The 16,499-nt window shown below is 44.5% G+C and overlaps 1 protein-coding gene across 2 annotated transcripts; it reads left to right on the forward strand.

Annotated features, from left to right (window-relative positions):
* Positions 1-14,125: 14,125 nt before the first annotated feature.
* LOC125538829 (mitochondrial pyruvate carrier 1-like) lies at positions 14,126-16,105 on the forward strand. Of its 2 annotated transcripts, none has more exons than XM_048702127.1 (5): positions 14,126-14,290; positions 14,457-14,554; positions 15,334-15,388; positions 15,481-15,616; positions 15,804-16,105. In XM_048702127.1, the coding sequence occupies exons 2-5, from the start codon at positions 14,459-14,461 to the stop codon at positions 15,841-15,843; spliced, it is 327 nt and encodes a 108-aa protein (XP_048558084.1). In that variant the 5' UTR covers positions 14,126-14,290; positions 14,457-14,458; the 3' UTR covers positions 15,844-16,105. The 2 variants fall into 2 exon arrangements, with proteins under 2 accessions (XP_048558084.1, XP_048558085.1); XM_048702128.1 differs by having other exon boundaries at positions 14,151-14,290; positions 14,449-14,554.
* The last annotated feature ends 394 nt before the right edge of the window (positions 16,106-16,499 follow it).

The following is a 16,499-nucleotide window of genomic DNA, read 5'->3' on the forward strand; positions in this document are numbered from 1 at the left end:
GTTGGAACTCATGAGTATTTAGCCTCTTGAGAATATAAGCGGGATCAAGTGACTTGTAATCAGCACGTTCTTGTATCATCAATGCCATAGTGTCAAATGAGGAATCAAGCGATCTCAGCAATTTCTTCACCAACTCATGGTCGGTGATGTCAGTGGCACCAAGTGCTTGAAGCTCATTTGAGATGTCAGTGAGGCGATCGAAGGTTTGTTGAACATTTTCATTGTCGAGTCTTTTGAAGCGGTTGAAGAGATTGCGAAGAACATCAACTCGAGAGCCACGCTGAGTTGAGACTCCTTCATTCACTTTGGACAACCTGTCCCAGATAAGCTTTGCTGTCTCCAAAGCACTCACTCTGCCATACTATCCTTTGCTCAGATGGCTGTTAGGGAACATAGTAATTTCAAAAAAAAATCCTATGCACACGCAAGATCATGGTGATGCATAGCAACGAGGGGAGAGTGTGATCTACGTACCCTTGTAGACCGACAGCGGAAGCATTATGACAACGCGGTTGATGTAGTCGTACGTCTTCACGGCCTGACCGATCAAGCACCAAAACTACGGCACCTCCGAGTTCTAGCACACGTTCAGCTCGATGACGATCCCCAGACTCCGATCCAGCAAATTGTCAGGGAAGAGTTCCGTCAGCACGACGGCGTGGTGACGATCTTGATGTACTACCGTCGCAGGGCTTCGCCTAAGCACCGCTACAATATTATCGAGATATTATCGAGGATTATGGTGGAAGGGGGCACCGCACACGGCTAAGAAATGATCACGTGGATCAACTTGTGTGTCTAGGGGTGCCCCCTGCCCCCGTATATAAAGGAGCAAGGGGAGGAGGCCGGCGGCCCCTATTGGCGCGCCAAGGAGGAGTCCTCCTCCTAGTAGGAGTAGGACTCCTACTAGGAGGGGAAAGAAGTGGGGAGGGAGAAGGAAAGGGGGGCGCCACCCCCCTCTCCTAGTCCAATTCCGGACCAAGGGGGGAGGAGGCGCGCGGCCCACCCTGGCTGCCCCTCTCTCTCTCCACTAAGGCCCATATGGCCCATTACTTTCTCCCGGGGGGTTCCGGTAACCCTCCGGCACTCCGGTTTTTCCGAAATCACCCGGAACACTTTCCGGTGTCCGAATATAGCCGTCAATATATCAATCTTTATGTCTCGACCATTTCGAGACTCCTCGTCATGTCCGTGATCAACATCCGGGACTCCGAACTAACTTCGGTACATCAAAACTCATAAACTCATAATAACTGTCATCGAAACCTTAAGCGTGCGGACCCTACGGGTTCGAGAACAATGTAGACATGACCTGAGACATGTCTCCGGTCAATAACCAATAGCGGAACCTGGATGCTCATATTGGCTCCCTACATATTCTACGAAGATCTTTATCGGTCAGAACCGCATAACAACATACGTTGTTCCTTTGTCATCGGTATGTTACTTGCCCGAGATTCGATCGTCGGTATCTCAATACCTAGTTCAATCTCGTTACCGCAAGTCTCTTTACTCGTTTCTAAATACATCATCTCACCAACTAACTCATTAGTTGCAATGCTTGCAAGGCTTATGTGATGTGCATTACCGAGAGGGCCCAGAGATACCTCTCCGACGATCGGAGTGACAAATCCTAATCTCGAAATACGCCAACCCAACATGTACCTTTGGAGACACCTGTAGAGATCCTTTATAATCACCCAGTTACGTTGTGATGTTTGGTAGCACATAAAGTGTTCCTCCGCAAACGGGGAGTTGCATAATCTCATAGTCATAGAACATGTATAAGTCATGAAGAAAGCAATAGGCAACATACTAAACGATCGAGTGCTAAGCTAATGGAATGGGTCAGTCAATCACATCATTCTCCTAATGATGTGATCCCGTTAATCAAATAACAACTCTTTGTCTATGGTTAGGAACATAACCATCTTTGATTAACGAGCTAGTCAAGTAGAGGCATACTAGTGACACTCTGTTTGTCTATGTATTCACACATGTATTAATGTTTCCGGTTAATACAATTCTAGCATGAATAATAAACATTTATCATGAAATAAGGAAATAAATAATAACTTTATTATTGCCGCTAGGGCATATTTCCTTCAGTCTCCCACTTGCACTAGAGTCAATAATCTAGTTCACATTGCCATGTGATTTAACACCAATAGTTCACACATCATGTGACCAACACTCAAAGGGTTTACTAGAGTCAATAATCTAGTTCACATCGCTATGTGATTAACACCCAAAGAGTACTAAGGTGTGATCATGTTTTGCTTGTGAGATAAGTTTAGTCAACGGGTCTGCCACATTCAGATCCGTATGTATTTTGCAAATTTCTATGTCAACAATGCTCTGCACGGAGCTACTCTAGCTAATTGCTCCCACTTTCAATATGTATCCAGATTAAGACTTAGAGTCATCTGGATCAGTGTCAAAACTTGCATCGACGTAACCCTTTACGACGAACCTTTTTGTCATGTCCATAATCGAGAAACATATCCTTATTCCACTAAGGATAATTTTGACCAATGTCCAGTGATCTACTCCTAGATCACTATTGTACTCCCTTGCCAAACTCAGGGCAGGGTATACAATAGGTCTGGTACATAGCATGGCATACTTTATAGAACCTATGGCTAAGGCATAGGGAATGACTTTCATTCTCTCTCCATCTTCTGTCGTGGTCAGGTTTTGAGTCTTACTCAACTTCACACCTTGTAACATAGGCAAGAACTTCTTCTTTGACTGTTCCATTTTGAACTACTTCAAAATCTTGTCAAGGTATGTACTTATTGAAAAACTTATCAAGCATCTTGATCTATCTCTATAGATCTTGATGCTCAATATGTAAGCAGCTTCACCGAGGTCTTTCTTTTAAAAACTTCTTTCAAACACTCCTTTATGCTTTGCAGAATAAGTCTATATTATTTCCGATCAATAATATGTCATTCACATATACTTGTCAAAAATGTTGTAGTGCTCCCACTCACTTTCTTGTAAATACAGGCTTCACCACAAGTCTGTATAAAACTATATACTTTGATCATCTCATCAAAGCGTATATTCCAACTCCAAGATGCTTGCACCAGTCCACAGATGGATCGCTGGAGCTTGCATATTTTGTTAACACTTTTAGGATTGACAAAACCTTCTGGTTGCATCATATACAACTCTTCTTTAAGAAATCCATTAAGGAATGCAGCTTTGTTTATCCATTTGCCAGATTTCATAAAATGCGGCAATTGCTAACATGATTTGGACAGACTTAAGCATAGATACGAGTGAGAAACTCTCATCGTAGTCAACATCTTGAACTTGTCGAGAACCTTTTTGAGACAATTCTAGCTTTGTAGATAGTAACACTACTATCAACGTCTGTCTTCCTCTTGAAGATCCATTTATTTTCAATTGCTTACCGATCAACGGGCAAGTCAACCAAAGTCCATACTTTGTTTTCATACATGGATCCCATCTCAGATTTCATGGCTTCAAGCCATTTTGCGAAATCTGGGCTCACCATCGCTTCTTCATAGTTCGTAGGTTCATCATGATCTAGTAGCATGATTTCCAGAACAGGATTACTGTACCACTCTGGTGCGGATCTTACTCTGGTTGATCTACGAGGTTCAGTAATAACTTGATCTGAAGTTTCATGATCATTATCATTAACTTCCTCACTAATTGGTGTAGGTGTCACAGAAACCGTTTTCTGTGATGAACTACTTTCCAATAAGGGAGCAGGTACAGTTACCTCATCAAGTTCTACTTTCGAGAGAAACTCCTTCTCTAGAAAGGATCCATTCTAAGCAACGAATAACTTGCCTTCGGATCTGTGATAGAAGGTGTACCCAACTGTCTCCTTTGGGTATCCTATGAAGACACATTTCTCCGATTTGGGTTTGAGCTTATCAGGATGAAAACTTTTTCACATAAGCATCACAACCCCAAATTTTAAGAAACGACAACTTTGGTTTCTTGTTAAACCACAGTTCATATAGTGTCGTCTCAACGGATTTAGATGGTGCCCTATTTAACGTGAATGCAGCTGTCTCTAATGCATAACCCCGAAAACGATAGTGGTAAATCGGTAAGAAACATCATAGGTTGCACTATATCCAATAAAGTACGGTTATGACGTTCGGACACACTATTATGCTGTGGTGTTCCAGGTGGCATGAGTTTGTGATACTATTCCACATTGTTTTAATTGAAGACCAAACTCGTAACTCAAATATTCATCTCTGCGATTAGATCATAGAAACTTTATTTTCTTGTCACGATGATTTTCCACTTCACTCTGAATTCTTTGAACTTTTCAAATGTTTCAGACTTATGTTTCATCAAGTAGATATACCCATATCTGCTCAAATCATCTATGAAGGTCGAAAATAATGATACCCGCGCGAGCCTTAACACTCATCGGATCGCATACATCAGTATGTATTATTTCCAATAAGTCAGTTGCTCGCTCCATTGTTCCGGAGAACGGAGTCTTAGTCATCTTGCCCATGAGGCATGGTTCGCAAGCATCGTGATTCATCAAGTGATTCCAAAATCCCATCAGCATGGAGTTTTCTTCATGCGCTTTACACCAATATGACCTAAACGGCAGTGCCACAAATAAGTTGCACTATCATTATTAACTTTGCATCTTTTGGTTTCAATATTATGAATATGTGTGTCACTACGATCGAGATCCAACGAACCATTTTCATTGGGTGTGTAACCATATAAGGTTTTATTCATGTAAACAAGAACAACAATTATTCTCTTACTTAAATGAATAACCGTATTGCAATAAACATGATCAAATCATATTCATGCTCAACGCAAACACCAAATAACACTTATTTAGGTTCAACACTAATCCCGAAAGTATAGGGAGTGTGCGATGATGATCATATCAATCTTGGAACCACTTCCAACACACATCGTCACTTCACCCTTAACTAGTCTCTGTTCATTCTGCAACTCCCGTTTCGAGTTACTACTCTTAGCAACTGAACCAGTATCAAATACTGAGGGGTTGCTATAAACACTAGTAAAGTACACATCAATAACATGTATATCAAATATACCTTTGTTATTTTGCCATCCTTCTTATCCGCCAAATACTGGGCAGTTCCGCTTCCAGTGACCAGTCCCTTTGCAGTAGAAGCACTTAGTCTCAGGCTTAGGACCAAACTTGGGCTTCTTCACTTGAGCAGCAACTTGCTTGTCGTTCTTCTTGAAGTTCCCCTTCTTCCCTTTGCCCTTTTCTTGAAACTAGTGGTCTTGTCTACCATCAACACTTGATATTTTTCTTGCTTCCCTTTGCCCTTTTCTTGAAACTAGTGGTCTTGTCTACCATCAACACTTGATATTTTTCTTGATTTCTACCTTTGTCGATTTCAGCATTACGAAGAGCTTGGGAATCGTTTCCGTTATCCCTTGCATATCATAGTTCATCACGAAGTTCTACTAACTTGGTGATGGTGACTAGAGAATTCTGTCAATCACTATTTTATCTGGAAGATTAACTCCCACTTGATTCAAGCGATTGTAGTACCCAGACAATCTGAGCACATGCTCACTGCTTGAGCTATTCTCCTCCATATTTTAGCTATAGAACTTGTTGGAGACTTCATATCTCTCAACTCGGGTATTTGCTTGAAATATTAACTTCAACTCCTGGAACATCTCATATGGTCCATGACGTTCAAAACGTCTTTGAAGTCCCGATTCTAAGCCGTTTAAGCATGGTGCACTAAACTATCAAGTAGTCATCATATTGAGCTAGCCAAATGTTCATAACATCTGCATCTGCTCCTGCAATAGGTTTGTCACCTAGCGGTGCATCAAAGACATAATTCTTCTGTGCAGCAATGAGGATAAACCTCAGATCACGGATCCAATCCGCATCATTGCTACTAACATCTTTCAACTTAGTTTTCTCTAGGAACATATCAAAAATAAAACAGGGGAGCTAAACGCGAGCTATTGATTTACAACATAGATATGCTAATACTACCAGGACTAAGTTCATGATAAATTAAAGTTCAATTAATCATATTACTTAAGAACTCCCACTTAGATAAACATCCCTCTAATCCTCTAAGTGATCACGTGATCCAAATCAACTAAACCATGTCCGATCATCACGTGAGATGGAGTAGTTTCAATGGTGAACATCACTATGTTGATCATATCTACTATATGATTCACGCTCGACCTTTCGGTCTCCGTGTTCCGAGGCCATATCTGTTATATGCTAGGCTCGTCAAGTTTAACCTGAGTATTCCACGTGTGCAACTGTTTTGCACCCGTTGTATTTGAACGTAGAGCCTATCACACCCGATCATCACGTCGTGTCTCAGCACGAAGAACTTTCGCAACGGTGCATACTCAGGGAGAACACTTATACTTTGATAATTTAGTGAGGGGTCATCTTATAATGCTACCGTTAATCAAAGCAAGATAAAATGCATAAAAGATAAACATCACATGCAATCAATATAAGTGATATGATATGGCCATCATCATCTTGTACTTGTGATCTCCATCTCCGAAGTACCGTCATGATCACCATCGTCACCGGCGTGACACCTTGATCTCCATCGTAACATCGTTGTCGTCTCGCCAATCTTATGCTTCCACGACTATCGCTACCACTTAGTGATAAAGTAAAGCATTACAGCGCGATTGCATTGCATACAATAAAGCGACAACCATATGGCTCCTGCCAGTTGCCGATAACTCGGTTACAAAACATGATCATCTCATACAATAAAATTTAGCATCATGTCTTGACCATATCACATCACAACATGCCCTGCAAAAACAAGTTAGACGTCCTCTACTTTGTTGTTGCAAGTTTTACGTGGCTGCTACGGGCTTAGCAAGAACCGTTCTTACCTACGCATCAAAACCACAACGATAATTTGTCAAGTTGGTGTTGTTTTAACCTTCACAAGGACCGGGCGCAGCCACACTCGGTTCAACTAAAGTTGGAGAAACTGACACCCGCCAGCCACCTGTGTGCAAAGCACGTCGGTAGAACCAGTCTCGCGTAAGCGTACACGTAATGTCGGTCCGGGCCGCTTCATCCAACAATACCGCCGAACCAAAGTATGACATGTTGGTAAGCAGTATGACTTATATCGCCCACAACTCACTTGTGTTCTACTCGTGCATAATATCAACGCATAAAACCTAGACTCTGATACCACTGTTGGGGAACGTAGTAATTTTAAAAATTTCCTACGCACACGCAAGATCATGGTGATGCATAGCAACAAGAGGGGAGAGTGTTGTCTACGTACCCTCGTAGACCGGAAGCGGAAGCGTTAGCACAACGCGGTTGATGTAGTCATACGTCTTCATGGCCCAACCGATCAAGCACCGAAACTACGGCACCTCCGAGTTCTAGCACACGTTCAGCTCGATGACGATCCCCGGAGTCCGATCCAGCAAAGTGTCGGGGAAGAGTTCCGTTAGCATGACGGCGTGGTGATGATCTTGATGTTCTACCGTCGCAGGGCTTCGCCTAAGCACCGCTACAATATTATCGAGGATTATGGTGGAAGGAGGGCACCGCACACGGCTAATAGATCTCAAGGATCAATTGTCGTGTCTTTGGGGTGCCCCCTTGCACCCGTATATAAAGGAGCAAGGGGAGGAGGCTGGCCGGCCCCTATGGCGCGCCAAGGAGGAGTCCTCCTCCTAGTAGGAGTAGGACTCCTACTAGGAGGGGGAAAGAAGTGGGGAGGGAGAAGGAAAGGGGGGCGTCGCCCCCCTTCTCCTAGTCCAATTCGGACCAGGGGAGGAGGCGCGTGGCCCACCTTTGGCTGCCCCTCTCTCTCCACTAAGGCCCATATGGCCCATTACTTCTCCCGGGGGGGTTCCGGTAACCCTCCGGCTCTCCGGTTTTCTCTGAAATCACCCGGAACACTTCCGGTGTCCGAATATAGCCGTCCAATATATCAATCTTTATGTCTCGACCATTTCGAGACTCCTCGTCATGTCCGTGATCACATCCGGGACTCCGAACTAACTTCGGTACATCAAAACTCATAAACTCATAATATAACTGTGATCGAAACCTTAAGCGTGCGGACCCTACGGGTTCGAGAACAATGTAGACATGACCGAGACATGTCTCCGGTCAATAACCAATAGCGGAACCTGGATGCTCATATTGGCTCCTACATATTCTACGAAGATCTTTATCGGTCAGACCGCATAACAACATACGTTGTTCCCTTTGTCATCGGTATGTTACTTGCCCGAGATTCGATCGTCGGTATCTCAATACCTAGTTCAATCTCGTTACCGACAAGTCTCTTTACTCGTTCCGTAATACATCATCTCGCAACTAACTCATTAGTTGCAATGCTTGCAAGGCTTATGTGATGTGCATTACCGAGAGGGCCCAGAGATACCTCTCCGACAATCGGAGTGACAAATCCTAATCTCGAAATACGCCAACCCAACATGTACCTTTGGAGACACCTGTAGAGCTCCTTTATAATCACCCAGTTACGTTGTGATGTTTGGTAGCACACAAAGTGTTCCTCCGGCAAACGGGAGTTGCATAATCTCATAGTCATAGGAACATGTATAAGTCATGAAGAAAGCAATAGCAACATACTAAACGATCGAGTGCTAAGCTAATGGAATGGGTCAAGTCAATCACATCATTCTCCTAATGATGTGATCCCGTTAATCAAATAACAACTCTTTGTCTATGGTTAGGAAACATAACCATCTTTGATTAACGAGCTAGTCAAGTAGAGGCATACTAGTGACACTCTATTTGTCTATGTATTCACACATGTATTGTGTTTCCGGTTAATACAATTCTAGCATGAATAATAAACATTTATCATGAAATAAGGAAATAAATAATAACTTTATTATTGCCTCTAGGGCATATTTCCTTCAATGGCCACATATGATATTCTTCGCTTGAGAGTCGAGTTGCTTGAATCTCTTCACATCAGCAGTATTCAGAGAAGGTGTGACTTAGGGAACACCATTTTCCACAACATACCAGAGATCGTTATCAATTGCTTCAAGATGCATTCGCATCTTATTCTTCCAGTAGGGGTAGTCCGTCCCATCAAAGGTAGGACACCCAGCAGAGACCTTGATCATACCTACGGTCGACATAACTAAAACTCCAGGCAGTTAAACCAAAATCACACAGAACAAGGGAGTACCTTGCTCTAATACCAATTGAAAGTGCGTTATATCGACTAGAGGGGGGTGAATAGGCGATTTTTATGAAATTCTTCTCTGAGGAATTTGCCGGTGAGGAAATTCCTTAGCGAAGAACTACTAGCAGCGGAATAAGTACTCAAAAGTAAACATAACAGAATACAAGCATAGTCATCATGATGAAATGAAGACAGGCACAGAGTACAGGAAGCGTAATCACAGGATAACACACGATGAAGACAAACAGACTGAAGAAATTGAACTGAGGAAATTGAGAAAGTCTTCAGTCAAAGTCTTCAAACACAGATATGAACAAACACACAACACAGTTATGAGGAAATGGAAGAGTTGAGGGAATAGAACCAGTAAGCTTGGTGAAGACAAAGATTTGGTAGACCAATTCCAACTGTTGTCTCAGTTGTACGTCTGGTTGGAGCGGCTGAGTATTTAAACTCGAGGACACATAGTCCCGGACACCCAGTCCTGAACACACAGCTCAGGACACCCAGTCCTCACCGTATTCTCCTTGAACTAAGGTCACACAGACCTCGTCCAATCACTCGTGGTAAGTCTTCAAGCGACTTCCAAACCTTCACAAACTCGGTCACTCGGCGATCCACAATTCCTCTTGGATGCTCTAGACCATGACGCCTAACCGTTTGGAAGAAGCACAGTCTCCAAAGGTAACAAGCATCGGATCCACTCAGGATCAATCTCTTCAGTGATGCTCAATCACTTGGGGTTTGTAGGTGTTTGGGTTTTGGGTTTTTGGTTTTTCCTCACTTGATGATTTTCGCTCAAAGTCCTTAGAGGATGGGTTGCTCTCAAATGACAAGTGTCAGTTTCTCTCGGAGCAGCCAACCAGCTAGTGGTTGTAGGGGGCGGCTATTTATAGCCTAGGGAGCAGCCCGACATGATAAGACATAAATGCCCTTCAATGATATGACCGTTAGGTGGATAGATATTTTGGGACAGCTGGCGCATAGCACAGCAACGGCCGGAATTTTGAGTAGCAAAATCCTCAGGGCTATCATGTTCCTCACTGTGTAGGCAATCCACACTGGCGAATTCCTAACTCCTCAGTCAGGACAAATTCCTCAGAGACCAGAAGAACTTCGTCTCTGTCACTGAAGAAATTGACTGAACTGTATGAGATTTCCAATGGCTTCACTCGAAGGGATTGGTAGGTGTAGGATTTTGAGTTGAGCATCACATGGAAATTTTTCCTTACTATTTCCTCGACCCCCTTTAACAGTACGGTGTTTCCTATGACTCAAGAAAGAGAAAAACAAAACTATGAAAACGGAAGTCTTCAAGCTTCATATTCCTCGAATGAATACCAAGTCTTCACGGTCACACCATTTTCTTCACTTTCAAAGTCTTCATGAAAGTCTTCAGAAATACCAAAATCTTCAGTCGAAGATATTCATTTTTAGGGGTCGACTTTTCCTGTAAATATCAAACTCCTCATAGACTTATAGACCTGTGTACACTCACAAACTCATTAGTCCCTTAACCTATAAGTCTTCAATACACCAAAATCACTAAGGGGCACTAGATGCACTTACACCAATCTTTGTCCTTAGCATTTTGAGGGGTCCACATCTCTAGTCCATGCCATGCCAATCATTGGACTTTCTGAAATATTTAACTTCAATGGATATTAGTTCAATGAACTATATGTTGTTATGAATTACCAAAACCACCCGGGGATAAGTTGCACATTCAGTCTGGTTGTCGAGGCTGAGCCACCGCCCCACTCCTTGGCGCCTCCGTAGCCCGGGTCATCCCCAGCGGGTTACTTGGCTTCGCACCAGGTGTGTTAAACAGGTTCCGCGCCTCATACTGCAAAGGCAGGCGGGTCTGGTGTCTCCTACGAAGGACAATGTTGGAAGCGTCCTGATCCAAACTTAAGAGAAAAGCTTCTGCCCTTATCCGTTGCGATTCAGCATCCATCTGAGCTTGCTTTGTTGCCATCCTAGCATTTTCTGCATTAAGCTCCTCTTGGGCCTTAGATACCTCATCTCGTACTTTGGCAATTTCTGCGTTGCGTTCAGCTTGATTCGCCGCAGTAACCTCTGTTGCTAGCAAAGTCATCAAGTTGCCCAAGAGATCATACAAGACCTGAGCCGGCGATGGAACTGAGCCGCCAGCCCCAGCAGCGGCCGAACTCGACGTCATAGCTGCAGTCGTTGATGAATTGTGAGTCGGCCCAGTGCCAGCCATGAAGATCACAACTCTGGATGGCGGCTCATAGGGGTCCGGAATACTGTTGCCATCGGAATAGCCTTCAAGCCTGCCATCTTGAAGCTGGTAGATTGACTCCGTCTCTCCGGTTGAGGACTCATCACCTAAGTAGATGGTCGTCTCTCCTCCGGATTCAGGACCTTCCGCAAGCTCCATGCCTTGCGTGAAACCGACGAAAACGTGCTTCCGGTCGGGTTGAATCCGGGCGGGTTGCACGCGCCGAGGTGACTCGATGAGGTCGGTGGAGATGTCCGGCTCAGGCTCAGATTCGCAGATCTTGCCAATGAAGACGTGAATTCCGCTGAAGGGGGCCCGGAACCTGTACTCGATTGAGTCGGCCTGGGGGCCCCAGCCAGCGTCATCGATATAGAGCTTGCCGCGATGACTCTTAGTCATCCGTCCCATGGCGTATCCCTCGATCCCTGGGAAAGTGCCCTTCAAGAACTCAAAACCACCATGCTCTAGCCCCACGGTGGGCACCAACTGTCGTGGTTTTGTCACGGCAGATGTCCTAGTGAAAGGACTTAAGCGTGGAGCCATCACAACGTAGGTTAGCTCGAAGGGGTTGAACGGGACGAGGGACGCAAGTTTACCCAGTTGGGCCCCTCACAACGAGGTAAAAGCCTACGTCCTGCTTTTAGTTGTATTGCTTGAGTATCGATTACAAGGGAGCGAGATCGCTTGACCTAGCTATCGATTGATTGCTCCTTCGCCTAACCCGCCGTAGGGTCTCGCCTTTATATACACAGGCCGAGGCCTTGAGGCTTACAAGAGTCCAAATTCGATCACACAACGTGACCAACTCGGTTTTGTAAGTCGTCGTGTCTTGCTAGACAAGTCGCCATCGTGGCGGCTCACACCTTCCGGGTCATGATTCCACCGCCAGGTCTCAGGCCTTCAAAAGGCTCACCTTGTAAGCCGCCACCGGTCTTCGTGTTTCATCTTTCTGGACCTACTTGAGCTTTCTCTTGTAGAGTCGCCAACGGTGTAACCTGGCCCCTTCTGGGCGGGTCACACCGCGGGGTTATATCCCCAACAGTAGATGTCCTCGTGAAAGGACTTAGTGGTGAGGCCATCACAACTAGGTAGTAGCTTGAACGGGGTTGGTTGGAATCAAGAGACGCGAGTTTTACCCATGTTCGGCCCCTCACGATGGAGATAAAAGCCTACATCCTGCTTGATTTCTATTGATGATCATGGTCTCGATTACAAGGGCGCTATTTCACTGCCTCTGTCTCGAGAGCTATCAAAATATATGTCTCGAGACCTACCAAAACGTTTGTCTTGAGACTTGTTTGTCTATCTTGACGTGTCCCTCTTGGGGTGCCCTGCCCCTCCTTATATAAGTTGAAGGGGTTGGCTTACATGTAGAGTCCTAGTAGGATTAGGACTAGTCTATTCCGGCTTCTTGTCACGGGCTTCTTGTCGCGGGCTTCTTACCGCGTCTCATATTCGGGACTCATCTTCGGGGCGACTCATCTTCAGGGCGGCTTATCTTTCGGGCATCTTAAGTCTGGAGATGACTTTAAGTCTAGAGACGACTTGAGACGACTTTAAGTCCAGAGATGACTTGAAATGACTTTAAGTCCAGAGATGACTTATCGTCAGAGATAACCCCATCGATGACTTGAGACGTCTTAAGTCCAGACATGACTTGAGATGACTTTAAGTCCAGAGATGACTTATCGTCAGAGATAACCCCCAGAGATGACTTATCGTCAGAGATAACCCCAGAGATGACTTGAGACGTCTTAAGTCCACAGATGATTTGAGACGTCTTAAGTCCACATATGGCTTATCTTCAGAGATGACTTATCCTAGAGCCGGGTCTTGGTCGTGGGGAATATCCCCAACACACTCCTTGCCGAGGGCAGAAGAAACCATAGTAGACAAAGTTGTGTTGTGAGTCGGTGAAGACCTTGTGGCTCGTTGTCTCGGATCATCCCACGCTCTTCATGCACCTTGCTATCTCATGTTGTGGCTATCTTCTGGACCGGGTAGCTGTCGTCGCACTCGAAGAAGACAACACTTGTGATCATGTTGCATCTAGAATAAATCCTTTGATCTCCATCACGTCGTGGGATCACGATGACGGGATCGAAGCACACAAGCCTCCACAAAGTTGCCACTACACCGACCATGCTTGACCACCAAACCTACCAAATCCATGTCAGAGAAGGATTTGGAAGCACTTTATTCATTGATAACATCGCTCTCACCGGAGCAGAATCCATGGTCGATCGAAACCCTAAGCAAACTAGTCTTAGACTAATACTATACAAGATAAGCATGGGGTTTAGGGTTTGGCCTCCTTCGCCCATCCTGCCAATGATCAGAAGTCATCAGGGGAGGAGAGCCGCTGGAGACAACATCGGCAAACAATGACTAGTGTAATTTTACCTTTTTTCTCTGGGGATTTGGGGAAGGGAAAAAAGCCAAGCGGTTTCAGCATACCTGTACAATTTATGCTGGGCTAACGGAATATGTCGTATTCCTTGTCAAATTCGATACCATACTCAAACACGAATCGTACTCCTTGTCAAATTCGAGACCATACTCAAATATGAATTTTGTACAGTTTTGCTAAAGCACATCTAGATGTGCCATTAGTATTGCAGATCTAAGTCCCTTGGTCAAATTTAAATTTCACATTATTTATATGCTCAACTTGGAAGAAAAGAAGCATCAAGGAAAAAACTTAAAATAAAAGAGTACAAAATCGTTCCTCTTCTCCATCTACTCCACCAAACCCCCATCCCCATCTCTCCTCCCCTAGGCTCGCCTTCGCCGTCGGTCGGGCTCCCTCTCCGACACGCCGCCGTCGATACATCCACCCGAGGTATCTACATCTCTACCCCTCCCCGTCTTTCCAGGCGGGTGGATCTGCTTGCCTAACCCTATGGATAGCGGGATCCCTCCGCCCTGTTGAAATTTCCACCCGTATTCCCTGCTGCGTATGTCGAGATCGCTCAGGCACTGATGCGATTTGGTATTGAGATTGGCAGGCATGGCGACGGCGTTCAAGGCGTTCGTGAACAGCCCCGTCGGCCCCAAGACCACCCACTTCTGGGGCCCCGTCGCTAACTGGGGCTTCGTCCTCGCGGTACGCACTCCGTCGATTCTGCATCTTGTTTCTTCCTTGCAAAACCTGTGCAATTGGTCGATTGCAACAACGAGAATATTGTAATTTCCCACTGTGGCGGTGTTATCTAGGCGAAGATTTTGCAATCTACCGAGAGAATCTGAGTCCTGTCCCTTTCTTGGGGCTGTATGATTAATGTACATGTATCAGGAAATTGGTTCTGCTTGACGAACATCTCCTAGATAGTTTGTTTTAGGATGCTACAGTGGGAGCTCTTAAAGAAAAAGGATCTTAGTTATTATTCTGTCAAGTATCGTATATAAAGTGAATTTCAGGTTGGGAAAGATGATGTTCAATGATTAACCAACCTCTTTGGGTCAATGTATCTGTAAAAACTATACGTGTAGATGTTGTTAGTTGTGACAGTAATATGTATGGATTTATGAGTCTTTTGGGGTGCTTGACGACTGCTTATGGGCTAAACATGTGCAATTTGTTGCATCATGATATATTTTTCCGATGGTTAATAGTAATATGCATTAGTGTTGGTGAACCTAAAATTGTTTATCCTTCATATACACCACCTTGGAATTGTTCATGACTGTCACGTAAAGAGATGTGACACATTAACACATTCATTTAAGTGTATATATCAATGTGGGAGTATTTTCTCCGGAAGTATGGATTAGGCCTCCGTAATTGAATAATCTTCTTATGCTCTACCTTGATTTTATTCATCCTTAGTGGACATCGGGTCAGTATCATGTATAAATCGTTCTAATTGTTATTTTTGGTTATAGGGTTTGGTTGACTTGAACAAGCCTCCTGAGATGATATCTGGCAATATGACAGCCGGTAGGTCAAATACTCAGCAATTTGTCTCGCAGTTCACAATTCCTATTTGATGAACAGATCGAACTATCACTAATGCCTATGGTTTTCTGCAGCCATGTGTGTGTATTCTGGGCTCTTTATGAGGTTCGCGTGGATGGTACAGCCCCGGAACTACTTGCTTCTGGCATGCCATGCCTCCAACGAAACCGTTCAGCTCTATCATTTATCTCGCTGTGCTAGGGCTCAGGGGTAAGATCTAAGCTATGTGCAGTAAAATTGTTCCCACTTCCTACCATAGTCGCAATCACCAAAACTTTACCAGATAAATGGCTTTATATTTTGCTTTTATCCCCAATCGGATCGATCAAACTCTTATGTGTTGCAGCAATGTAGCATGGTACGTGATGATAACGATGTCTGCGTTTGGATTTGGCAGGTATCTGGATTCCAAGAAAGAGCCGGAGGCCCAACAGTAAAGGGTGTGGTGTTTCTGAAGTCGGAGGAGCCTTGATTCCGCAGCCAGTCTTTCAATAAGTAAAATTTGTTTCTGAAGCTTTGCAATGCCCTTCATGAGAAAAAAAACCTATAAAGTGGAAATTTCTATTTCTATGATACTCATGCCTGCAATGTAGCATTACAGCTGTCTTGTTCCTGAATCATGGTACATGACATATTTTTTCTTCTCAATGCACATAGCCGGGGTTAAGTTATCGACCCCGGAGCCACTCCTTGATTTTACTGTTGATTTCCACCACGTCCATAGTATCTTGTGCCTTGCCCCCGCCACAAAGTTGTGTACACCACAGCGAGAGTGGCGATATGGTGGACGAGCTCGCCTGCTCCTGCTTTGTGGACCAATGGGACAGCGTGATGATGGAGATGGCATTTACTGCTCGCAGAAACGCAGGTGAGTTTGCACAGCAGAAAACGCATGCATACGGGTGTGGGGCCGTATGGGGAAACGACGGCCTGGACAGACGCCGTAACGGAGAGCTGACGAAGACGTCAGCGAACATCTGGGTGGGCTGTTCGTGAGTAGTACTCCTATTTTTCTTTCCGTGAGTAAAACAAAGGCTAGCAAGGCACTTCCTCTAATCTAAATCAGAAAAAGCTAGCAACGCACTTTGTAAAA

This window comes from Triticum urartu, chromosome 2 (genome assembly GCF_003073215.2).
Source record: "Triticum urartu cultivar G1812 chromosome 2, Tu2.1, whole genome shotgun sequence".
NCBI classification, from domain to species: Eukaryota; Viridiplantae; Streptophyta; class Magnoliopsida; order Poales; family Poaceae; genus Triticum; species Triticum urartu.

Coding starts and splice junctions, on each gene's coding strand:
- LOC125538829 (XM_048702127.1), top strand. CDS start 14,459: ATGGCGACGGCGTTCAAGGCGTTCGTGAACAGCCCCGTCGGCCCCAAG. Junction 14,555..15,333: donor ACTGGGGCTTCGTCCTCGCG/GTACGCACTCCG, acceptor TTTTGGTTATAG/GGTTTGGTTGACTTGAACAA. Junction 15,389..15,480: donor ATCTGGCAATATGACAGCCG/GTAGGTCAAATA, acceptor GGTTTTCTGCAG/CCATGTGTGTGTATTCTGGG.